General features: G+C 52.9%; 1 protein-coding gene across 2 annotated transcripts; it reads left to right on the top strand.

The window, feature by feature from the left end:
• Positions 1 to 25325, top strand: LOC127050664 (short transient receptor potential channel 2-like). 2 transcript variants are annotated; one of them, XM_050952611.1, is made up of 13 exons: positions 1 to 89; positions 6167 to 6859; positions 7549 to 7755; positions 8220 to 8384; positions 9117 to 9291; positions 11226 to 11426; positions 12547 to 12709; positions 17066 to 17158; positions 17847 to 18039; positions 19157 to 19284; positions 21435 to 21504; positions 22585 to 22717; positions 23434 to 25325. In XM_050952611.1, exons 1-13 carry the CDS (start codon positions 75 to 77, stop codon positions 23799 to 23801), a joined length of 2604 nt encoding a protein of 867 aa, XP_050808568.1. In that variant the 5' UTR covers positions 1 to 74; the 3' UTR covers positions 23802 to 25325. The 2 variants fall into 2 exon arrangements, with proteins under 2 accessions (XP_050808568.1, XP_050809378.1); XM_050953421.1 differs by lacking the exons at positions 22585 to 22717; positions 23434 to 25325 and having other exon boundaries at positions 19157 to 19323; positions 21435 to 21478.

Raw genomic sequence — 25325 nt, forward strand, 5'->3', positions numbered from 1 at the left:
CATCCTCCTGTCCTCTCTCCAGCTGGCTGCTTCTAGGCAAGGAGCGACTGGCGCAGCGGAGTGATCTGCTGGCCATGGAAAGCATCTTGGTGAGTAACAGAGTTCTCTCTGTAACAGCCCTGCCATGGTGAGACCCGCCTTGCCTGTTCTGTACTGGCATTGGGGCCACATGGTGCCATGTGAGGTAATGCACTGAGGAGGAGCAGGGAAAATTGGTAGGAAGGATCAGCATGACGCTGGCTACTTAAAGACAGGGGCTTCTCCTCAACAAGGGTCCTCAGCTCAGGTCTCACCCAGTCTATGGCACCTGAGTGGCACACGGAGATCATGCGCTAAGGGGCTTCTCAGCCACTGTGATCGTCAGAGCGCTGTGTGAGAGGCCCTCTCCTGGGTCCCTCTGCTTGCACCACAGCTGGCTGTAGAGCTCCGTGGAGCGGCCAGTGACCTATGAACCAGAGCAGGAGAGCCCTGGGGTGAGGACTTGGTAAAAGCTGATGATCTGTTCAGACTGCGCAGGGCCTACTTTAGAACTGGGTGGGCACACAGGAGAGTTGGAAAAGCATTGGGAAGCACAAAGGATCTGTCAGACTGGGCATGAGGGGAATGCAGTTGGCTGGGCAGCCAGGACCACCTCTCCTCCCTGTTATATCCTGGGTTCCCCTGCCCTGCGCTCCCACCTTCCCCCGGGGTTCATTTAAAGAAGCAGTCTTGGGCATTTAAAAGATGAGTGGGGTGAGAGAGGCATGGATGATGCTGGGATGGGTGATGGTTTCTGCACCAAGTCTGAGACAGCAAGAGACCAAGCCATCAATGGAGTTGCAGCAGGTGTAGTCTGGCCCCTCAAATCCCTGGCCTGAATCATATCATAGTTGGCTCAGCCCTTCATCCTTTCAAGGGGCTGTAGAGATACCGACTTCCAGGCAGTGCACATTGTGTGGCTGGATCTTGCTGCTTCCTCCTGGGTTTTAAGGACCCAGGGGGAGGGAGGTGTAGTACATTGATCTGGGAGCTAGGAACTCCTGCCTTCTAATCCCATCTCTGCTGCTAAATCATTTGCTTCTCTCTTATGCCTCAATCTCCCCATCTCTAAAATGGGGCCAATGAACTATTGCCCTGGCCTGGGGTGAATTTTAAGGATTTGATATTGGTAACATGCTTTGAATTCATGCTTGTAAGTGGTGGGGATTGGCTTGGCAGTCCTTATCCAAAATATCCCCACGTCCCAATGCACGCAGTTGTACTGTGCTCTGCTCAGCTGCTTCCCTCCACCCCAGAAGTGGCTGCATTTTAGTTGTGCTGTATGTTACACATGGAGGTGCTTTGGAGTCCATCTGGACAGGAGCATCTAGAAATAGAAAATGAATATGTTGTCCCCTGTATTTAGTTACTGTTAATAACCCAGCCTCGGAGGTGAAAATATTAATCAGTCACACTCGAAAGAAGCGAGGGACACTGCAGAAGTTATGGGGTTAACTGGAAAGCTACTTCTCTATGTTTGTGCGACAGGTAATGATGCAACAGCTTAGCCATCTGAGCAGCTGCCCCCCAAACATGCGACATTCTTTGTTGCAGTCCCAGACTATACCTCTGTACTTCCCCAGAGACCTGCTTCTATGTCATTTGCAAGTGACTGAGATCAAATATGATCCCCCTATTTGGAATCAGGAAGGAATTTCCCCCAGGTCAGGTTGACAGAGACCCTGGAGGGGTTTCGCCTTCCTTTGCAGCATGGGGCATGGGTCACTTGCTGGTTTGAACTAATGTAAATGGTGAATTGTCTGTAACTTGAAGTCTTTAAACTATGATATGAGGAGATCAGTAACTAAGCCAGAGTTTAGGGATCTATTACAGGAGTGGGTGAGTGAGGTTCTGTGGCCTGTGATGTGCAGGAGGTCAGAACAGATGATCATGCTGGTTCCTTCTGGCCTTAAAGGCTGAGTTAATTACAATGATCTCCTTATGCCACATTTCTGTGTAGTGCTATTACAGCCCATTTAGATCTCTGACATTCTCTGAGTTTCATTTTCCCCCTTTTACAGATGGGAAAACTGAGGCACAGAGCAGGGATGTGACTTGCCCCACAACACCTAGTGAGTCAATTGCGGAGCTGGGAACTGAATTTAGCTCTCCTGACCTCTCTTAGCCAATGTGACAGGCTGAATTATTCTCCAGCCAGAGCTCCTTTGCAACTGGTTCCTTGAAAATGGTCAATTACCAAGCTGAGTTGCTTAGTTCCAATTGGGTGCTGAAGTCACATGGCATTGTTTCTCTTGCCTGATTGGATAAGCATCACTCTCACAATCAGGTGCCTAGTGCAGATAGTCCTGTGGAATTCACTCCTCCTCACCTCTGCTGTTCCTTGTACATATTCTTAGGAAGTGAGCATGATAGGGACTTAGATATGAACCAAAGGATACAGCTTGTTCCATCCACCCGGCAGGGTTTGAACCTCAGAATACCCGTGCCACAGCACAGCACAGCACAGCACAGCCCCCTAGCACTTGAGCTAAAGGAGTGACTCCATTTGCTGGCAGTGGTGGTAGGTTGTTATCCTTCCGGTGGACCAACCTCTAGAGCAGAGGTGGGCAAACTACGGCCCGCAGGCCACATCTGGCCTGCAGGGCCATTCTGTCCGGCCACTGGCCCCTTCCCTGCTGCCCTCCCTCTCCCACAGCCTCAGCTCACCATGCTGGCAGCATCCCCCGCGGAGGTGGGGTGCACTTCAGGGGCAGGGGATCAGGCGGGCAATGCAGGTGGCAGGAGCATGGGGAATGCGGCCGGAGGACTCAGGAGGAGCACCGGGTGGCCACGCAGCCGGCTGGAGAGAAGCGGTGCTTTGAAGGGGAAACGGCCGCTTCTCTCCAGCTGCACGGCTGCCCTTGCTCCTCCTGAGTCCTCCACCCATGTTTGCAGGGCCATGTTCCAAAAGGGTCAGGGGGGTGGGGTGTTGAATGGGTTGGGGTCTCAGGAGGGAGTGGTCAGGGGACAGGGAGCAGGGGGGGTTGGATGGGGGTGAAGTCCCAGGGGGGTGGTTAGGGGCTGGGAGTCATGGGAGGGGACAGTTAGGGGACAAGAAGCGAAGGGGTTCTATGGGTTGGGGGGGCAGAGGCCAGGCTGTTTAGGGGGCACAGCCTTCCCTACCCAGCCCTCCATACCGTTTCGCAGCCCCAATGTGGCCTTCAGGCCAAGTTTGCCCACCCCTGCCCTAGAGAGGCCGTATCCAGCTCTTTGCCACTGTGAATGCTCTGAGCTGTTCTCCCCACTGCAGGCTGTTGCTGTATCTGGCAGGGACCTTCTGAGCAGGTGTGCCTGAGCCTGGCACCAGCCCCCACCTTGTTTTTCGTTCTTTAAAGAGCATCCCTGGCTGGTTTCCAGCCCCATTTGGCTCTAATGCAGTCGAGGTGCTGTGAAATATCCAAGCTGTGAATTCAATCAGGCGTGCTTAATGAAACCTGGGGAGCTAATTAGTCAGCAGGTAATTAGGCAGTGCCACTACCTTTCTCCTGAGGCAGCATGTGTTATGTTAAGCAGGGAACTGCAATTTCTGAGCCTGGAAGGACAGGAGTAATGGAAAGAGGGGTTCCCAGCCAGCAGCAGGTCTCTCTCATCCCCCATTCCAACATACTTCTGTTTCCTGGCAATTCTGCTGCTCAGAGAGAGAATGGCAGCGTAGGGGTGAGGCTGGGTCTGAGAAGAGCTGCTGGATCCAAAATGAGGGAGCGCGGTGGGTGAGGAGGTGGCCTGTGACAGCCTGTCTACCTGCGGGAATTTCAGTTCCCTGACTCGGGTTCTGATGTCTTGTGTGCGAGGCCCTGGACAGGGGTTTGCCTTGGCTGCAGACTCCGGAGGCAAGACCTTGTGTATGTAACCCTTCTGCCCCTCTGAGTTGGCAGCAACAAGGGCCAGGTTCAGTATCCAGGGGTTCTGTTTCAGTAACACAATGCAAAACCAGCTTGAGCCCCCACCTAATGACCTGGGACAATTACATACCACCCCCCCGGGTGCCTCTAGGAGGCAATACTTCCCCTCTCACAAGCATGGAGTCTGAGTGTAGCAAAAATCCTTTTAATAAAGGAGGGAAACAATATGGCATCACGTTGGAGAAATACCACAAACAGGATTATAACACAAACCATAAGCAAAAACCCACCTCCAAGTACGTTTGGCAATATCCTTTCCCCCTTAGGGTCTTAAGTCCAATCACCCCAAAGTCCAACAACCCGAAAGTCTCTGGTCAGTGCCACTCCAGAGTTCAAAAGTTTATCTGCAGAGTTTTACCCCCCCAGCCTGGGTGGAAATGAGGGGGGCACACACAGGGTGTTAAGGGGCACCTTACATGGGCCAGGACCAACTGCTCTGCCTCTCCGTGGAGTTCTGCTGCAGCCTTCACCACAACCAGCTCCACTACACCAGCTGTGTGGCTCCTCCAGCTGTCCCTGCAAACCGCTTCGCTCCGCTCACTGTTCCATGGGCTGCTCCAACATGCTGCAAACTGCTCCACTCTGCCAGCCACTTAGTGATAGATCTTCAGGCTCCCCCACTAGTTAGCACAGCACTCAGTGATATCAACTCAGTAAGCTTAGCTCTTTTAGTGATTTCAGCTTGTAGCAGGGGAGCCCCAGTGCTGGTACGCCATTAGCCCAATGTGAATTCAGCTCAGCAGCCTCTAGATAGATTCCTAATGGAATCAAAATTAGCTCTGCTCTTCAACAGTAGAGAGAGGAAGATGTGCAATTAGTGTTCCAGGCCCTCAAAAGGCACCCATACCATCAAGTACACACACCAGTCCCCAACCTCTCCCCTTTCAATGGGTTTTAGCACCCATGTCCCTTGTCTAGCAAGTGCTACTTAATTGATGTTGAGACATCTCTGTCATAAAGCAGTCTCATAGTTCCTCATTCACATAATCAGGGTGACAACACTTTATTCCACCTGCCCCAATAACAAAGAAATTGGGGATCCAGAGCTGTCAAAATAACCATGCCAGGTTGCCATGGGCTATGCTAGGTGGAGTGGGTGTGCCAATGCAAATACCTAAAATTCCTTTCCACACACCCCATAATTCACCACCAGATGTCAGGGTAGAGCTCATCCTGACTCTGCTTACATCTCCATCCCTTAATCTCTCTCCTCATCGGTAAAGGGGAAGAATAAAACTTCAGCTTCCTCTCACTGTCTTGTCCCTTTAAGCTGTAAACTCTTGGATGCAGGGACTGGCTCTTGCTATGTGTATGTACAGCATCTAGCACAGAGGAAGGGAGAGCTCACCGGGGGCCTCTTAGCACTGAGGTAAAAAACCAACAACAATCCAATGGTGGCAAGGGTTGATGGTATGGGGGGCAGAAGGGAGAGTTCAAGCCAGCCCAGCCCCCCTAAATGGGAAAGAACCACTGGATGCCAGAAGCTCGAGCCCGTATCCTTGAGCCAAATTCATTGTTGGGTAGCTCCAACCAATTGATAGCCGTGGGGAGGGGCTGGGTTCTGCCCTCAGGTATGTCCCTGGAGTAATTCCACAGACCTCAATGGAGCAACTCTGGCTTTACTTCAGCATAGCAGAGCCAGATACATCCAGGTTACATGAGTTTGTGAGTTCTCCAGGAATAGCCGCCCTGCAGATCCCGGGATGCTACTAGCTACTCGTAGGAGGGAGGTGATCTGATGGCTAAATTGGGACTGAGATTCAGGACGTCTGGGCTCCTCTCTGGGAGGAAAAATGCTCTAGTGGCTAGAGCAGGAGGTGGAATTCAGAACGCCTGGGTGCAGCTGGCCATGCTCCAGGGATTTGGGTTCACAGGGGATTTTGCTATTTGTTCCAATTTGGAATGGAAGCAAATTTACTGAAATTTCCTAGCAAACTGGAGAGCCCTAAAAATTCCATTCTAAACCCCCACACGATGGTGTTTGTGAAAGATGCATGTGAAATTGAGCGTCTGTGGCTGCTATTGCCTAGGACGCATGAAACTGAGGAGAACATCAATTCTGTTCAGCAGAAAGGAGCTTGCCATTCTCAGGCAGCCCAGTCCCCACCTCTAGCCAGGGCTCCAGCAGCTTGCGGGCTCCTTTTCACGGAGCTGGTGCTGGGAGCCTACCAGCGGCACAGCTCTGGCTCCAGATGGGGGTTACGCAGAGGCATGCCCACCACTGTGTCACTCTCTGCCCCTCACAGCAACCCAACTGGAGGGAGATAATCAGCAAGAAGCTGAAGTTCCCCAGTGAGCTCCTCGATGCCATCCAGGAGGGGAATCTGATGCGGGTGCAGCAGCTGCTGCAGGGGAGCGACGGGATCCTGCAACAGCAGGCTGACAGTGAGGACCGTGTGTGGCGGGAAGCCCTCAACCTGGCTATCCGCACGGGTGGTGGGGAGATCACCGGGACCCTGCTGCGCTACGTTAAGTTCGACTTCCGCCAGATCCACGAGGCCCTGCTGGTCGCCGTGGACACCAACCAGCCCCAGGTGGTGAAGATGCTGCTGGACCGGTTGGACCAGGAGAAGAGCATCAAGATGGACATCAAGTCCTTCTCCTTGGCCTTCTTCGACCGCTCCATCGACAACGCCCGCTTCGCTCCCGGCGTGACACCACTCACCCTGGCTTGCGAGAAGGACCTCTACGAGATCGTGGACATGTTGGTGCAGAAAGGCCACACCATCCCCCGGCCCCACAAGATCTCCTGCACCTGCCTGGAGTGCAGCAATGGCCGCAAGTACGACCTGCTCAAGTTTTCCCTCTTCCGCATCAACACCTACAAGGGCATCGCCAGCCGGGCCTACCTCTCCATCGCCAGCGAGGATGCCATTCTGACCGCCTTCAAGCTCAGCCGGGAGCTGCAGCGCCTCTCCTGCAAGGAGCCGGAGTTCAAGGTGAGGCTGGGGTCTCTGTTCCACTCTCCGTCCATCCTTGTTCTGCAGGTAGACGTGGTTGTATGCTCAGAATACAGGGTTCCTCTTCCCCTGGGGTGACTGATCTGCAGGACCCAGGGAGCGAAGAGAGGCAGGTGCAACATGCTAGACTTCAATGGAGTTACACCTGCTTCTACCAGCTCTGAATTTGGATCCTGGGGGTTTAACACAGTCATTGTCCCTCCCCAATGTGAGCCGGGGTGGGGGTTGGGGATGAATTTTGCCTCCCCCCGATTCCACTCCAGGGAGATGTTCAAACATGCTCATCCTGGTACCCACAGGAGCCGAATCCTCTATTGAACCTGGCTGAGATATTTGCCCCTCTCCCACCCTGCAGCAGGGAGTTCCACAGGTTAATTTTACATATGTACATGTGCGGCCCTCTCACTCTGAGCACCTCTTGTTATGCTGCTATGGGAGGGGCCCCACAGAAATGGCCCCTCTTGACTACGGTCATACAGTCATAGAAATGTAGGGCTGGAAGGGACCTTGAGAGGTCAGCAACTCCAGCCCCTTGTGCAAATAAAGGAGGCAAAGCCGTGACCGATCAGAGACAAAGAGCACAAGGAAAATACTTGCAGCAGTAGAAGGAGATGGGACCTGCGCTCAGGTACTGTCCCCTTGTGCCCCCTCTTGTTCCCCTCCCGCAGCCAGAGTACCTCAACCTGGAGCTCCTGAGCCAGGAGTTCGCTTTTGAGCTGCTGGGGATGTGCCGTAACCAGAGCGAGGTGACAGCCGTGCTGAACGACCTGGGGGACAGCGAGGAGGAGGAGGAGGAGCTGGACAGCCAGGCCTTCGAGGAGGGCATCCCCAACCTCGCCCGGCTCCGGCTGGCTGTCAACTACAACCAGAAGAGGGTGAGTCCAGGGAGGAGACTGGGAGGGTTTGGTGTCCCTAGGCGGCGCTCAGCACTGAGCCAATACCTCAGCATAGGACTAGGGGGCGCCGCAGGCACAGTCTTTCAGATGATACGTCACTAACGATCCCTGGGAGTCAGGGTGTGAACCCCGGAGTCCTGGTTCCAGGGTGCACCATTCCTCTCTAAATTCTCCCCTTGAATATCACTTGGATGTGGGATCATCCTTCACCCCATGCCCATAGCCCTCGTGCAGTGCAGCTATGCAGCATCTAAACCATGTGCCACCCAAGAGGTGGCTGCATGTCACTGGTAGGTGAGGGCTCCTTAGAAACAGAGAGTGCCTGTGTATGGCTTTGGGATCTTTTGGGCTGAAAGGGCTGGGGCAACAGAAAGCTACTGGTGGTTATTAATATTTTTGTTCCCAACTGACTGATCTCCTCCCATCTTGTCCTTCCGGATCAGTTTGTTGCCCATCCCATCTGCCAACAAGTGCTATCATCCATCTGGTGCGGGAACCTGTCGGGCTGGCGTGGGAGCAACACGCTCTGGAAGTTCTTTGTCTCCTGTTTCATCTTCCTGACCATGCCCCTCCTGTGCCTGGTGTACTGGATTGCCCCAAAGTCGTGGGTGAGCAGCCTTCCAGGCCACGATGAGACTCAACAAGGGGGCAGATTCTCCCTCATCTGCTACAGCAGGGTTCTTACATTTCCTTCTGGTGCAGCCGGTGCTGGGCCCTCAGAGACCAGAGACTGGCTAGAGAGACCTCAGATCTCATCCAGGCTGGCAATCCCTATGTGCCCATGTAAACTTGATTGCAATTCTACTGATTTCTCTCCCTAGAACTGAGCCAACAATGTGTGGGTGTGAATTACCCACCCATTTCCCATGAATTTGAACTCCACCATATATGTGCCCCTTCTGAGTTTATTCTCCATTGTTCCAGCACTTCAGATTTGCAGCTGCAAATGGTCGGGTAGGGAGAGTTTTATGCTTAAATATTCCCCCTCGCTCAACTGTATGTTGCGTATTGTGCCCCAGTCTGCCTGGGGAGATCCTTACACAACACACTGGCTAAGTGTGTGTTGTGGCCTCTGCTAGTGGCTGCTTCACTGTAGGGTAACAGCCTACTATTGCTGTCTGCTAACAGAGTCCCTCCCTTAGCTATGCATGGTGGTGCTGATGACCCAAGGAAATGCAGTTGTTGTGTCTGTGCAGCCCACCCCCAGTGAGTTCAATGGGTCCCTGTGCAGGCCAGGATGAGCGTGGGGCTGTGGGTCTCTTCCCTCCACAGGGGGAATTAGCAGCTGTGGGACTCTTTGTAGCCCTGAGGTGTGATGCTGCCTGTGCATCCCTGGGCAGGTTGGCAAAATGCTGAAGATCCCAGTGATCAAGTTCCTCCTCCACTCGGCCTCCTACCTCTGGTTCCTGATCTTCCTGCTTGTGGAGTCCTTGTCCCTGGAGCACCAGCATCACATCTTCTTGGGACGCAATCAGACCATGTGGGAGAACTCCCTGCACATGGTCTGGGTGGCTGGTAGGTCACGGGAAGAGCTGCCAGCCAGAGTCCAGCTGTTCCTGTCGCCTGGCAGGGAAGGGCATTGGCAAGGGACTACAAAAGCACAGGATTCAAGGAGAAACAGGTGGCTGCTGCTGTCTTAAGTAGGGTACTTAGGCCCTGTGTCAACTGTCTGCACCCCAGGGAATCCCACTCTCTGGGCACAGCCCCCCTCCATCCCTCTGGGAACAGCCCCCCTGCCTCCCCGAATCTCTCTGGGAACAGCCCCCCCATCCCTGAATCCCTCTGGGCACAGCTCCTCTGCCCCCCCAAATTCCTCTGGGCACAGCCTCCCTCCATCCCTCTGGGAACAGCCCCCCTGCCTCCCCGAATCTCTCTGGGAACAGCCCCCTCATCCCTGAATCCCTCTGGGCACAGCCCCTCTGCCCCCCCAAATTCCTCTGGGCACAGCCCCCTCCATCCCTCTGGGAACAGCCCTCCTGCCTCCCCGAATCTCTCTGGGAGCAGCCCTCCTCACCTCTGAATCCCTCTGGGAGCAGGCCCCCGAATCCCTCTGGGCACAACACCTCTGCCCCCCCGAATCCCTCTCGGCACAGCCCCCCTCCATCCCTCTGGGAACAGCCCCCCTGCCTCCCCGTATCTCTCTGGGTGCAGCCTTCCTCACCTCTGAATCCCTCTGGGCACAGCCCCCCTGTCTTCCTGAATCCCTCTGGGCACAACCCCCCCCATCCCTCTGGGAATAGCCCCCCTGCCTCCCCGAATATCTCTGGGTGCAGCCCTCCTCACCTCTGAATCCCTCTGGGCATAACTGCCCTGCCTCCTTGAATCCCTCTGGACACGGCCCCCCCATTCCTCTGGCCACAGCAACCTTGACCTCTGAATCGCTCCGGGCACAGTCCCCCCCCCATCCCAATGTGTAGCAGCGGGGGCTGGGTCTAGAGGCGTGAAGGGGGGTTTCCTCTCCAGGGCTGACTGAATTCTTGCCGCCTCTGCTGAGACGGCCAGCACGGGGCCTGGTGGCAGTTCCTACAGGGACACGCACCCGTCTGGGACTGGACCGAGACCTCTCACTGCCCGCGCTGAAGCCAGCACAGAGGCAGCGGCTGTTAATAATCTTCAGTCCCAAATCCAGCCCCTCGAAGGGCTTTGTGTCCCTAAGGTCTTCTCAGCTCCTACATAGACAGGAGGTTTCAGGGTAGATAGACGTGGGGAGAGAAATTAGCCTCCAGTAGGCAACGTTGTCTGAATGTGCCGTGCCCCAGGGCTCTGGGGAAGAGAGAACAGCCAACAGGAATGAGTTGGGTGGATGGTTTCCCTGGCCCTGGTACGATGCGATAATCAATTAGCTCTGAAGGGAGCCGCACTCTCCCATTGGAATCGGCTGAGCTGAGCCCCTAGGGTCGGAATCCTCCCGTGAGCACCGGCAGCGATCGCCTGCCACAGGCTACGTGCTCCCGGGGCTGTTTTTGTTTTTAAACCCAGTGCCCAAGGGGATGGGGCTGAAGGGGCTGGAGGCACTGATCCGTGGGGAAGGGATAAGAGTCAATGGTGAAACCTGCCCCATGGGGGCAAGGCTGGGTGCTGGGTCAGTCTACGGCCTGGGAGTGGCCTGCAGACCTCTCCAGGGTGCGAATCCCTGGGGTGGAGCATTTAGGGGGGCATATGGGGGTGTAGCTAGGAGTCATCGTGACTTGTATTGTGGAAGCCCCCAGAGGCCCCAGCTGTGATCAAGACCCTACTGTGCCGGGTGCTGTACGAACACCCTGCCCACAGGAGCTGATGGGGCAGAGAGGCAAGACAGACGAGGGAGAAGAAGAAAGGATGATTCCTCCCTCCTTCTCCCCCCAATTTGCAGAGGGGAAAGCTCTGCCCAGAGGCTGAATCCAACCTGCTCCCTGGGGAGGTGTCAGCCCAAGCGGGCTTGGTGCTCACGCGTCATCCTTCCCTGGCAGGCTTCTTCTGGTACGAGTGCAAGGAGGTGTGGATCGAGGGGCTGCACAGCTACCTCCTGGATTTGTGGAACTGCCTGGACATTGTCATCCTCAGCCTGTACCTGGCCTCCTTCGCCCTGCGGGTGCTGGTCACCGAGAGGGGCTACCTGCACTGCCTGGATGCCCCTTCCTCGCCGGAGTGCTACTACTTCACCAGAGCTGGTGAGGAACCACCGCCGGGGTGCCCCAGCTTTGATCTCAGCCTCCTTCTGCCCCCTCCAGCCACTGGCCCGGCCCCGCTCCTCCCACTCGGCTTGTCTAGTGCTCCACGTTCATCCCCAGAATGGCTACTGCATGGCTCTGCTTCACTCCCCACTGCCCCACTTCTGGGCCTCGGCCTTGCCCTGCGGAGACACCTCTCTCCAGGGGAGAGGAGCTCTCTATGGCCTATTTGCTCCTTGGCCTCTTAACAACAAGGAGGCCTGTCAGTGCTGGCAGGGACAGTGGCTTTGCGACTAGCTTTGGATCATTGTCCCAGCCCCCCTCTTGCCTGAGCCGTCCCGTCCCCTCTGTTCAACCTCTGTATACCCTGCTTTGAAAGATTTCCCTTTCCAGGTCATGGCTGGACCTTTTCCTCCCCCCACAAGTCACTGGCTCGATGTGAAGGCATCAGTAGATGAGAATCTCTGGCCTGTGTTAGCTGGGTGATCAGACTCGGATCTCTCTGGCCCTGCAAGCTGGGAATCTGTCAATTCCCTGCCCAAGCGGTGCTCTGAGAACACATCACCTCCCCATATTTACTGATATTAGCAGAGAAGCAGCATTTCTGAAAGAAAACGTGATCGTTATAATTCACTAAATTAAAACACCGGCCGCTCAAATGAACCAGGAAATTCTCCTTGGCCGCCAGCAGGGGTCAGCGTCAGGCCATTCTGCAGGGAGCAAATCTGCAGTGTTCTGGTTGTAGGAATCCGGCATAAAGTGGTAAGAGCTGGGCCTTGGTAGCTTTGATTATTTCTTGCTGGTGAACACTGATGGAGGAGGGGGGTTGAGGAGCCCGCCTTGGGGGCAGCGTTTGCTTTTGGGGAGCTAACTGGAGTATGGCTGTGACTCTGGAATGACAATTATTTGTACTTTTATACGGCAAGTCTGTGTCATTATCCTCATGTTACCAATGGGGAAACTGAGGCACAGGGCAGGACAGGGACTCACCCAGCAGGCCAGTGATGGAGCCAGGAATAGCCCTCAGTCCCAGAGCCTTATCCAGTAGGCCTCACGACCAAGCCTTCCCCCCGCACGCCTTCCGGCTCTGTGTCTCTGAAGTTCCTCTCCCCATGTTCAGGACGGCACGAATGGCAGCCCGAAGACCCCCAGTTCGTCTCCGAGGTGCTGTTTGCAGTGACCAGCATGCTGAGCTTCACCCGCCTGGCCTACATCCTCCCCGCCCATGAATCCCTGGGCACCCTGCAGATCTCCATTGGGAAGATGATCGACGACATGATCCGGTAGGGGCTGAATCCCTTCCACCCTCTGCCCCCTCCCATCTTGGGGAATGAGCTGCAGGGCAGTCTAGGGGGCTGGCACTGCATATTATCTGGCAGCTGCCTTGCATGTTGCCCCATATTGCCCTGGCAGGATGCCTTAGCCCGATCCCTGTGGATCCATGTCCATGGCTTGGTCTATACTTAGGTTGCTGTAGCTACAACAGAGCCAGGGTGTGAAAAAACCACCCCCTCCGACTGAGACCCCTGTGCCACCCTGCCCTTGGGCACAGGTCCAGCTAGATCCATGGAAGGACACTCGGGGCAGCAGTGCTCCTATGGCAACGGAAAACCCCTTCCTTGGCTGACAGCCTCATCTCCACAATGGGGTTGTCATAGGTCTCACCCCCACTCTGAACTTTAGGGTACAGATGTGGGGACCTGCATGAACACCTCTAAGCTTAACTACCAGCTTAGATCTGGTCTTGCTGCCACCATCCAGATTTCTAAGTTACCTGGAAAACTCTCTCCCCCCGGCACCCCAAAACCTTTCCCTCCCTGGGTAGCTTTGAGAGACTCCTACACCAAGTCCTTGGTGAACACTGATCAAAGTCCCTTGGATCTTAAAACAAGGAGAATTTAACCATCCCCCCTCTTTTCCCCTACCAGTTGCTGGGGAGTCCAGATCCAATCCCCTTGGATCTTAAAACAAGGAAAAATCAATCAGATTCTTAAAAAGAAGGCTTTTAATTAAAGAAAAGAAAAGAAAGGTAAAAGAAAAAAAACCTCTGGGAGATAGCATACAGCTGATCTCACAGACAACAGATTTAAAACACAGGATGTTTCCCTGGGAAAAAACCTTAATACACACAAGATTACCCAATTTGATAATTCCCCTAATTGCACAAAGACAAGTTACAAAAGAAAATAAACATAAACCTATTTATTCCTTTCTAAAACTTACTACTCTGATAAAAAGAGGCTGGTTCCTTGATCTTTTCCACTCCGGCTGAAACTGAAACTGACTAAACAAAGGAAACTTCCCTCCTTCCTTTTGAAACATCTTGTCCCCCCATTGGTTCCTCTGGTCAGGTGTCAGCTAGGCTAGGTGAACTTCTTAACCCTTTACAGGTAAAAGAGGCATTAACCCTTAAGTATCAGAGGGGTAGCCATGTTAGTCTGGATCTGTAAAAGCAGCAAAGAATCCTGTGGCACCTTATAGACTAACAGACGTTTTGGAGCATGAGCTTTCATGGTTGAATACCCACTTCGTCAGATGCATGTAGTGGAAATTTCCAGGGGCAGGTATATATATGCAAGCAAGCTAGAGATAACGAGGTTAGTTCACTCAGGGAGGATGAGGCCCTGTTCTAGCAGTTGAGGTGTGAAAACCAAGGGAGGAGAAACTGGTTTTGTAGTTGGCAAGCCAGTCACAGTCTTTGTTTAATCCTGAGCTGATGGTGTCAAATTTGCAGATGAACTGAAGCTCAGCAGTTTCTCTTTGAAGTCTGGTCCTGAAGTGTTTTTGCTGCAGGATGGCCAGCTTAAGGTCTGCTATAGTGTGGCCAGGGAGGTTGAAGTCTTCTCCTACAGGTTTTTGTATATTGCCATTCCTAATATCTGATTTATGTCTGTTTATCCTTTTCCGTAGCGACTGTCCAGTTTGGCCGATGTACATAGCAGAGGGGCATTGCTGGCATATGATGGCGTATATTACATTGGTGGACGTGCAGATGAATGAACCGGTGATGGTGTGGCTGATCTGGTTAGGTCCTGTGATGGTGTCGCTGGTGTAGATATGGGGGCAGAGTTGGCATCGAGGTTTGTTGCATGGATTGGTTCCTGAGCTAGAGTTATTATGGTGCGGTGTGCAGTTACTGGTGAGAATATGTTTCAGGTTGACAGGTTGTCTGTGGGCAAGGACTAGCCTGCCACCCAAGGCCTATGAAAGTGTGGGATCATTGTCCAGCATGGGTTGTAGATCCTTGATGATGCGTTGGAGGGGTTTTAGCTGGGGGCTGTATGTGATGGCCAGTGGAGTCCTGTTGGTTTCTTTCTTGGGTTTGTCTTGCAGTAGGAGACTTCTGGGTACACGTCTGGCTCTGTTGATCTGTTTCCTTATTTCCTCATGCGGGTATTGTAGTTTTGAGAATGCTTGGTGGAGATTTTGTAGGTGTTGGTCTCTGTCTGAGGGGTTAGAGCAGATGCGGTTGTACCTCAGTGCTTGGCTGTAGACAATGGATCGTGTGATGTGCCCGGGATGGAAGCTGAAGGCATGAAGGTAGGCATAGCGGTCGGTAGGTTTTCGGTATAGGGTGGTGGTAATGTGACCATCACTTATTTGCACTGTGGTGTCTAGGAAGTGGACCTCCCGTGTAGATTGGTCCAGGCTGAGGTTGATGGTGGGGTGGAAGCTGTTGAAATCGTGGTGGAATCTGGTCCAGATGAAGGACCCATGGGAAGGAGACTCTGTATTAGGTGAATTGAAAAATACTATTTCTTTTGTTTATTACAGTGCAAATATTTGTAATAAAAATAAATATAAAGTGAGCACTCTACACTTCGTATTCTGTGTTGTAATTGAAATCAATATATTTGAAAATGTAGAAAAACATTCAAAAATATTTAAATAAATGGTATTCTATTATTGTTTAACTGCGCGATTAATCACATGATTAATCACGATCAATTTTTTTAATAGCACAATTAATCATGATCAATTTTTAAAAATCGTTAGACAGCTCTAATATAAATCCATGGTACATCCACATCATGAATACTGCGTGCAGATGTAGTCACCCCATCTCAAAAAAGATATACTGAACTTGGAAATGGTTCAGAAAAGGGCAACAAAATGATTAGGGGCATGGAACAGCTTCCATATGAGGAGAGATTAATAAGACTGGGACTTTTCAGCTTGGAAAAAAGATGATTGGGGGGGCGGGGCAGAGATATGATAGAGATCTATAAAATCATGACTGATATGGAGAAAGTAAATAAGGAAGTGTTATTTACTCCTTCTCATAACACGAGAACTCGGGGTCACCACATGAAATTAATAGGCAGCACGTTTAAAACAAATAGAAGGAAGTATTTCTTCATGCAACGCAGTCACCCTGTGGAACTCCTTGCCAGAGGAGGTTGTTCTTAGTATATAGGTCTTTTTGTTAGCCTGGGATAGAATTTTGGTTTTGACTTTGACTCTTTTATACTAAAATGTGTTAACAAGGGACAAAGACACTGATGTTGCTTCTGCCTAGTCAGCTGGATTTGTTAGTACAATGAGAACAGATAAGAGCGGTTAAAGTGTTACTCCAGAGCACACTTTAAGATTGCCTTAACCCCTATCTCAAGGCAAAGTCAAGCAACCAGTTGGGAGGGGCAAAGGGGCTTTGGGAAGGGGAGGTATAAAACACTAGAAGACCAAAGAAATGCCCACCCCTGACTGCAGCACAACCTCACTCCTTATCCCTCCCATGGGATACAAAAGGGGTGGGATGAAGATCCCAGAGCCAAAATGGAACATGACCCTAAGTTGTAAGGGGTAGGACTGTGGGTGTGCATTGCAGATACAGTTGGGCCTGCTAAGGAGGAGGAGGTGGGAACAGGGGAATGGGGAAGGGGAAATGAGAATGGGAATAGGAAATGTGGACACAGGCAAGGCTCTGCGGTGTCAGAGCTGGAAAGGGAGACACGGGGAAAACGCTCTGTGATGTCAGAGCTGGGAACGGAACACTGGGGAACAGACTCTGCCAGCGTATAGAGCTATGGACATGTTTGCTTGGAACTAACCGCAATAAACATTGCATTGCCTGCACTTTGGACTTCTGGTCTTCTGTTTTCTGTCTGCGTGACAAGAACCACGGGAGGGGTTGAAGGGAAAGCCCTCTTACTGTTATGAAGGCCAGACTATAACAGGGTTCAAAAAAGAACTAGAGAAGTTCATGGAGGATAGGTCCATCAATGGCTGTTACCCAGGATGGGCAGGGATGGTGTCTCTAGCCTCTGTTTGCCAGAAGTTGGGAATGGACGACAGGGGATGGATCACTTGATGATTCCCTGTTCTGTTCATTCCCTCTGAAACACCTGACAGTGGCCAATGCCAGAAGACAGGATACTGGGCTAGATGGACCTTTGGTCTGACCCAGTGTGGCCGGTTTTATGTATGCCAGCACAGTCTCCATAGTGTCAACATACCAAAGGGTGAGAGGGGTAATTGTCTGGCTGAGATGGAGCCGGTGCTGGGGGCGGGCCAGTGGTGTATTTGTGCGCTGGACACATCCCCACTATGAACAGGGCTTATCAGACTAGGGTCCTCCAGGTCAGGCTGTGCGGCTCCCTGCCTCTCTGATCTCCTATTTGGGCTTTTCCCCCCCACAGGTTCATATTCATCCTCATGATCATTCTCACTGCGTTCCTGTGCGGACTCAACAACACCTATGTTTACTACCAGGAGTTCCAGCGGCTGGGGAAGTACGGCCTTGTGTAACCAGGGCTTTCCCAGGGCCTCCCGGCTCAGGGCAGGGCTGAGCTGGGCCCGATGCTTTGCATAGCGATGCCTGAGGCTGAGAGAAAGGGTGAAAGGCCCCTGCAGTATCCAGGCGATCCCTGGCCTCTGGGCACATGCCAGTGACGTTAATGGGGTTGTAGCGTGAGCAAGGAGCTGAGGGGCAGCACTTTGGAGTGCTCTGCGGATGCAGCCTGTGGTGGAACTGGGAGGCCTGGTTTATCAGTAGAAGAGGATTCCAAGAAGCCCTGTGGAGGGTGGGCTATGGGGAAAATGAAGCTGAAGACAGCAAGGAGGACTCAGAGGGAATGTGATCAAGTGTTTGAAATATCCGGGCACTTCAGGAGGGAGTGGCGTTGTGCGGGGTGCTGGTGGGGATTTAACAAGGAATAATGGGGTGAAAATATAGGTTGCATCTCAAGCAAACCTTCCTTCAGGCCCAGGTGGATGCTGGCAGGTGCCTCCTGAAGGGCCCTGTAGTAGTCAGGTCTCACCCAGGAAGATCTAGTGGACACACAGGCCAATCCTGCCTCACCTGGGGAGCGGTTGCTGATGTCAGTGGGGTCAGGATCGGGGTTGTCTTGCACACTTGTTAGGGTGGGGCATGCCCGGCTTATAACCAGGCCCCGCTCTTTAACGCCCTCTCTCTGTCAGCTTCAACGAGACGTTCCAGTTCCTGTTCTGGACCATGTTCGGGATGGAGGAGTACAGTGTGGTGGACATGCCCCAGTACGCCCTGGTGGAGTTCGTGGGGCGGGCACTCTACGGGATCTTCACCATCGTCATGGTCATCGTCCTTCTCAACATGCTCATCGCCATGATCACCAACTCCTTTCAGAAGATAGAGGTTAGGGCCGCTGGCAGCCCTGCCGGAGTGTGGCTGCACCCCGGGTCCCGCCCTGGAGCAGAATGACCCCGTGGTGAATGGGCCTCCTCTTACGCAGCTTCTCTTCTCCTTGGCACTCCCTGCCCTGTTAAAATAATCAGCAATTGGGCAATTCCATTCAGCCTCCCCTAAATCTCCCTCCTCCTTCCTCCCCCAAACCTCATCAAAATACAAATCCTTGTTGTTTGTCGTATTGCTGTGCCCTATCGAGAGGGCAGTGGTGCCCCACCCCAGAAGTGGCTGCATTTAATCCTGCTGTGTATAGTATTGCTGTGCCCTGCCTGGTGCCCCACCCCAGAAGTGGCTGCATTTAATCCTGTTGTGTATAGTATTGCTGTGCCCTGCCTGGTGCCTCACCCCAGAAGTGGCTGCATTTAATCCTGTTGGGTATAGTATTGCTGTGCCCTGTCTGGTGCCCCACCCCAGAAGTGGCTGCATTTCTCCCTCACACATGCACTGGGGGCCCTTCGTGTACAAAGGTGAAATTCCCCTCTGTGCAGCTGGTCAGTATGAGTCCCTCTGCTGATGACCCTGCACTGGGCACAGCTCTTGCAGTGGTGCCAGCTTCCCCACTGGGCCTACCATGTGTCTTTTGGTTTGAGAGCACTTTCCTGTCACCAAGCAAGCCTGCTCCTGCCCAGCTGCAGAACAATGGCTGGCGCATGCTGGGGAAGGGTCCCTGGGTGCATCCTTAAGTGGATCAGGCCCCACCCACCAGCTGGGGATGCCCAGGTGTCACACCAGCTAGCGCCACACCTGTGATCTTGATGAGTTTTGCAGCCAGTTCCCAGGAACCGAGCCGGCCTCCGTCCCAGAGCTCTCCCCAGTGATAGAACTGTCCCTCTCCCCTGCATGTGCTGATGCCGTTAAATACCATTTCACCCATTATATGGGGCAGGTCGTGAGACCAGCTGGCCATGCTCTGAGGGAATGGTGGCGACCATGGGGCTTCTAGAGAGTGGGTGGGAAGATCACACACGACCTCAAAGGTCTCCGTTGGCTGCCCAGCGCAGAGGCAGGATTGGCCCCAGCGTAGATCACAACCTGCTTTCCCCTCTACCCCTGCTTTGCTTTGCAGGACGATGCGGATGTGGAGTGGAAGTTCGCCCGCTCCAAGCTCTACCTGTCCTACTTCAGGGAGGGCCTGACGCTGCCTGTGCCGTTTAACATCATTCCCACACCAAAGTCCCTCTTCTACTCAGTCAGGTGACGTCAGCTCCGCAAACTGCACCACGCACGTTGGCAGTGAGTCACCCTAGTACATGAGCACCTGAGAGATGTTAGTCAGCTCAGCCTCACGAGCCAGAATAATCCTCATTGTACCTGTGGGAAACTGAGGCACAAAGTAACTTGCCCAAGGTCGCTGTAATGGGGCACAGATGCACCTGGCGGTGCTGCCTGCTGGTTGTCTCAGGACTTAGCTCTTTTCCAGCCTGGGTGCCCTCTGCAGGCTGGTGTCCTGCTTGTAGCTGGCCCCGTGTCCCTCCCAGACCCGGTGCCCCTTTACCCAAGGGCTGCCCTCTGGCAATACCCCTACCAGTCTCTATGGGTCTCTCCTCTCTGGGAAACCCCCAACCCTCTAACCCCCACTTGCCTCAGTCTGGGCTCCTGCCAGTCATCATCAAGCCCCCGCTCCCTGGGGCAGAGTGCAGGGTAAAAACCACTCATCGTAGACAAGGGGGTTCAGACCTGGCTGCCTTCCTCTGCCTCCCAGTACCTCGGATCAGGCCCTGCAGTCTGGGGAGTTGCCAGCATGGAGCTCCTCTGGCTCTCCCCAGCCCTGATTCACTTCCAGTAGGCAGCCACGCTCTGCTCTCTCCCAGCCTGCAGAGAGACTCCTCTTGGTTCTCTGGCTCACAGCCTTCCTATAAGGGCCAGCTGGGCCCTCATTAAGCCAGCCACAGCTGTGGCTGCTTTCCAATCAGTCCAGCCTTTCCCCTGGCACAGCCCTCTCCCAGGGCTGTTTTAAGCCCTGCAGGGCAGGAGTGGGGTAACCACCCCACTATAGTCACCCAGGTAAGGTTTCACTGGGTGCTGTCTACTGGCTCCCTCAACACCTTTGCAGAGCAGTGGGTGCTGTCTGGGGTTCTCTGCTCAGTGTCCCCATCCGGTACCCTCATTTTGAACCTATGACCTTCACCTCCCTGGTTTTCTCATTTGTTGTCCCTTGTGTTCATTTGGTCCCTGGGTCCAGTGGTCCCTCCCACTAGGCTGGGGAAGGGGGCTTGTGCCTGCCAACCCCCAGGTTTCCAATAAGACAGAGAGTCTGTAGTGGAGCAGGGAATTGAACCCACATCTTCTGAGTCCTCATCTACAGCCTTTGCCACCAGGCCATCCAGCCACTGGTCTTTCACAGCCTGGGGATCAGCTACTTTGCAGAGAGAGTCACTTCTGTGCCAAGCTGGCTGAACTGGTTTTGTTCAAATCTATTTTCAACCCAAAATATCCTTTTTTCAACTATGAAAAGTTGTGAGGAAAATATTATGTTGGGTTATTTTTTTTAGAAGTTTTTCAGATTTTGTTTGACCAAAAAAACCCAGAAAACCAGAAAACTGATTTTTATTTTTTTTTATTAACTGGTTTTTCCCTCTTTCTCTCCCTTTCCTCTCATTTCAGTGGCAAAAGGGTGGGGGGGAGGGAAAGTGAAAAAAGTAAAAAAATGGGAACATTTGGAAAGTTTTCATGAACCATTTCAAGTAAATAATTGTTTTTCTTTGGAAATGTTTCTCGACCAGTTCTCCTGAGGAGACCAAGGCAGGTTTGGAGAAAGGAACTAATGCAGGGAACAGGAGTGTTCCACAAAGGAAAAGCTGTGGGGCGGGGCCTTGGGGGAAGAGGCGGGGCAGGGGTGGGGCCTTGTGAAGAGGTGGAGAAGGGGTGTGGCCTCAAGGGATGAGGTGGGCAGGGCCTTGGGGGAAGAGGCGGGGCAGGGCCTCAGGGGGTTGGTTACTAGCAATTAGAAAGGTGGCAACCCTAATACAGAAGCAGTTGCTAAAAGGCTGCTATTTGCGGCCCAGTGCCCAGCACTTGCTGAGAAGAGTCACTGTGAAGTGAAGCGTGTCCCCCTGCGCTCCAGCTGTCAGGGCGTGTTGGCCGCAGTGCAGCTGGGGCTAGCAGACCCTCTCAGTGCTGCGGCTTGGTAGCTGTCAAGGTTAAAAGTTAGGGGATGAAATCTCTTCTGAAAGGTGAAGGGCCTGAACTTGAATTCTGGAACGGTTTGGATGTGAACATAGTGGCTGGGGCTTATCTCTCTATTGGGCCAGAACCAGAAACCGGCTCCAGACTCCTCCCGATTTTGGATCCCTTTGGACCTGGATTCAGATTTGAGCGTAGATTTGTCCTTCTGCATTCCCCAGGGGCATCTTCCGGTTCCTTTGCTGCTCCAAACCCAAGAGGCAACAGGATTACCCCCCGATTTCCACCATCGTAAGTTTCCTGTCTATCTGTCTGCAGACTGAGCCCTGGGGAAAGCTACCTTGGCAGTGAGACTGCTTTATCCTCAGGCTTGTGCTCCCCTGGAGTCTGTTGCAAACAACTTCTTTTCCAGTTGTGTCCTGGGATATGTAGGGGACAGGGGCTTCCCAGAATTCCATCTGCCTGACTAGATCCTGTCTGGGTGAATTTCACCCACACGAACTGTAAAATGGCTGCATGAAGAGGTTTCAGAGTAGCAGCCGTGTTAGTCTGTATCCGCAAAAAGAACAAGAGTACTTGTGGCACCTTAGAGACTAACCAATTTATTTGAGCATAAGCTTTCATGGGCTACGGCCCACTTCTTCGAATGCATAGAATGGAACATATATTGAGGAGATATATATACACATACAGAGAGCATGAAAAGGTGGGAGTTGTCTTACCAACGCTGAGAGGCCAATTAAGTAAGGGAAAAAAAAACTTATGAAGTGATAATCAGGATAGCCCAGTACAGACAGTTTGATAAGAAGTGTGAGAATACTTACAAGGGGAGATAGATTCAATGTTTGTAATGGCTCAGCCATTCCCAGTCCCTATTGAAACCTAAGGTGATTGTATCTAGTTTGTATATCAATTCCAGCTCAGCAGTTTCTCGTTGGAGTCTGTTTTTGAAGCTTTTCTGTTGCGAATGACATTCAATGACAGACCTGCTGGTGGCAATTTTTAAGTATTCTCACACTTCTTATCAAACTGTCTGTACTGGGCTATCTTGATTATCACTTCAAAAGTTTTTTTCCCCTTACTTAATTGGCCTCTCAGAGTTGGTAAGACAACTCCCACCTTTTCATGTTCTCTGTATGTGTCTATATATCTCCTCAATATATGTTCCATTCCATGCATCCGAAGAAGTGGGCTGTAGCCCAAGAAAGCTTATGCTCAAATAAATTTGTTAGTCTCTAAGGTGCCACAAGTACTCCTGTTCTTTTTGCATGAAGAAGGCAAGTAAGCCCCCTGGTGTTGCAAGGTGCCAGGTAAATGCTAAGCCGTGCTGGTACCTGGTGCCTGCGTAACCTTGTTTCCCACCCTCTTCAGGCTAACACTGCCCTGGAGGACATTGGCCTGGGCCGGGAGAGCCGCCGTTCCTATCGGCTGCAGGTCATTAAGGCTCTGGTGCAGCGCTACATTGACACGGCCAGGCGGGAGTTCGAGGAGAGCAGGAGGAAAGGTAAACCTGGCACTGCACGGGGCCTTGGGCATTGGTGAACCTCGGGCCCTCCTGTTCGCTGCCTGTGGCACGTCTAGCCTAGTCTGCTGTGGGCTGGGATACTCCGGTCTCATTTAGTTGCTGGGCTTAGCATCTGGCTGGTGGCCTGTGATACACTGGATTCTCTAAGGTCCTTTCCGGCATTAAATTCTGTGACTCTAACTGGCAGCTCTGGAGAGTCCCCTCCACCCTGGCAAACAAGGAGGCCTGACTGAAACTCCATAATACAGTGGGGAGGGGAGGGAAGAAGGGGGTAGGATGAGGTCAGGAAGAAGCAGGTGTCACACCCCAGCAAAGTGTGGGCCACGTCCCCTTCTAGTGGCTTTTGCCCTGAAGGATAATATCCTATTATTGCTGCCATTCAGTGGAGTCACTCCTTTAGCTTAGGCAGTAATGGTCTGTGCTACGCTGCAGAAGGTCCATGTGGACGCCCCATGTGGTAGAAGGACAGTGGCACCTGGAAGTTGGAGCCCAACGTGCCCACACTACTTGCCTGCCCCAAGAACCAGCTCCACACATGGGTGTGTCTAAAGGCAGAGATGGGGACCCTTGAATCTCATGAATGCTCTTGAGCCCCAAGAGAGGTGATCGTTACCATGGGCTGCTGTGGGTGCAAGGTGGGCTGGCTCTCCCCATAGCCCTGCCCTCACCTGGCCGTGCCTGCGCTTTGTTCACAGACCTGGGGAACCGTATCACCGAGCTGAACAAGTCGGTGTCGCGCCTGCACGCAGAGGTGGCGCACCTGCATCACAGCTGGCCCACCCGCCCTGCTCCTGCCAGCCCTCTGGATGGGGCCAGTGTGCTGCACAGATATATCCTGCGAGTCCAGGACAACTTCCAGAATTTCAGCCAGGCCTCAGGTAGCTCCAGCCCAGGCTCCCCCGCCCAAGTGATGGTGCACCAGGCAGAGGGGGCTGCCGGGACCTACCCTAAGGCGCTTTCCCTTGGCCCCCAGCACGCGATGTCTCCTGGGGACCAAGCAGAAGAGCCAGAGGACCCAAGTTCCCGTCCAGCAGAGGAAGCCGACTCCGGCCCCAGCCTCTAGTGGCTCAAGGCAGCGTTTCCATGGCGACACAGAGCCAAGGAATAATAGCAACACTCATCACTTCTAGTGCAGCCGAAGGATCTCAAAGCACTTTGTATGCTGCTCCTGCTGGCTTGTGCCCCAGCCCAAGCAAGCAGGGAGCTCGCTGCCTCTCCCACACGGAGTCGGGGGAGGGGGTTGAAGCATGACTGATGGCCCAGTCAGGCTCTCTGTCCACCAAGCAGCTGCTTTGATAGAGAGCAGTGTCTGAGTAGCTGAGCTCCCTGCCCAGTTATTAGGCAGATGGGCTGTAGAACCAGCTGGGTTTCTTTTACTTTGATTCAATGTTTATGTCAAGTCCTTGGGTGTTACAGACTGGGCCCCTGCAACTTAAATATAAAGCCCTGGAGAAAATACCTCCACCCACTGTCCCACCACTGACATGCTTCCCCCTCTGGGGTGCTACGAGGCAGCTGACTGACAGCGATTGTTTGATCCGAGGGCTGCCTGGGTCACAGTGGAAAGAGAGAGAGCACAGGAGCCAGGAGATCTATTTGAAGTGTGTTTGAGCAGGGGGCTGGCCCAGTGGCACAGGACTAGCACAAGGCACTGTCATGTTGGGGACCCTGCCTCAGGGCCAGGCTGGGAGTGCTGCAGGGTGCTCAGAGGGGGTTGACTTGTCCTCTAGGGCCCAGCTCCATGTGATGCTGGAGTGGAACAGACAGGCTGTGCTGTGAGCTGTGTGCAGCCATTGTATAGACTGTCCCATGTATCCGTCTGGGAGGGAAATCAAGGGGATTCCTAGAGACACCGAAGCCAGTCCCTGCCTTCCTGGCCTGCCAGCTGAGATCTTGCTCGTAGTCTGTTATGGGTGCAATTCTGCTATCAGGAGGTAGCCAGTTAATGAACCCAGGCAGCTGCTGCCTGGAAGTGTGGTTCTGCTCTGATGCGTGATAGGCCGTGTGTGTGTATGTGTGTGTTGGGGGGCGGGTGGAAGGGGTGATCCATGCTTGTTGTGGCTCAATGACTTCTGCTCAAACTATTCAATTTGCGATAAGAAGAATATTTTGCTTTGGGGTTTTCCCCCCCCTCCTCTAATCGCCAGCTCCCCAAATTCCCAATGGGGTCTGAGTGTCAAGCTGGGTTAACTAGTGCTTCTACGTGCTCCCGGGAACATTTCCATGGAGGTCAGTGAGCTTAGAATCAAAGCCTTCAGCACATTTCTCACACCAGTTTAGTTAGTGCCCAGCTGTATCTGCTATAGAAGATTGACTAGCTACATTCCTGAAGCCTGGGAACTGTTGGGAAGTTTTGAAGATGTAATATTCAGACAGGCTCTGTCCTGGCTTCCGATCTGTAGCTTAGTGTTTGTAGCCCAGAAGGTGTAGTAGGTTCCTCCTGAGTCTTTAAAACAATGCACAATGGAAAAGGGGCTTATAAATATCCTAGCTCACTGCGGAAATAGGAGTGAATCAAGCCCAGCTTTGTGTCTTTAATGCCTTGTATTCACATTGTAGAATAAACTATTGTTTCGTCCCAGTAAAT

The sequence above is a fragment of the Gopherus flavomarginatus genome, chromosome 1 (genome assembly GCF_025201925.1).
Source record: "Gopherus flavomarginatus isolate rGopFla2 chromosome 1, rGopFla2.mat.asm, whole genome shotgun sequence".
NCBI classification, from domain to species: Eukaryota; Metazoa; Chordata; order Testudines; family Testudinidae; genus Gopherus; species Gopherus flavomarginatus.

What these genes read in the sequence shown, in the direction of transcription:
- LOC127050664 (XM_050952611.1), top strand. An exon ending in TCCCTCTTCTACTCAGTCAG is followed by an intron (nt 19,285 to 21,434) that starts GTGACGTCAGCT and finishes TGCATTCCCCAG; the next exon opens with GGGCATCTTCCGGTTCCTTT. An exon ending in CGAGGAGAGCAGGAGGAAAG is followed by an intron (nt 22,718 to 23,433) that starts GTAAACCTGGCA and finishes CTTTGTTCACAG; the next exon opens with ACCTGGGGAACCGTATCACC.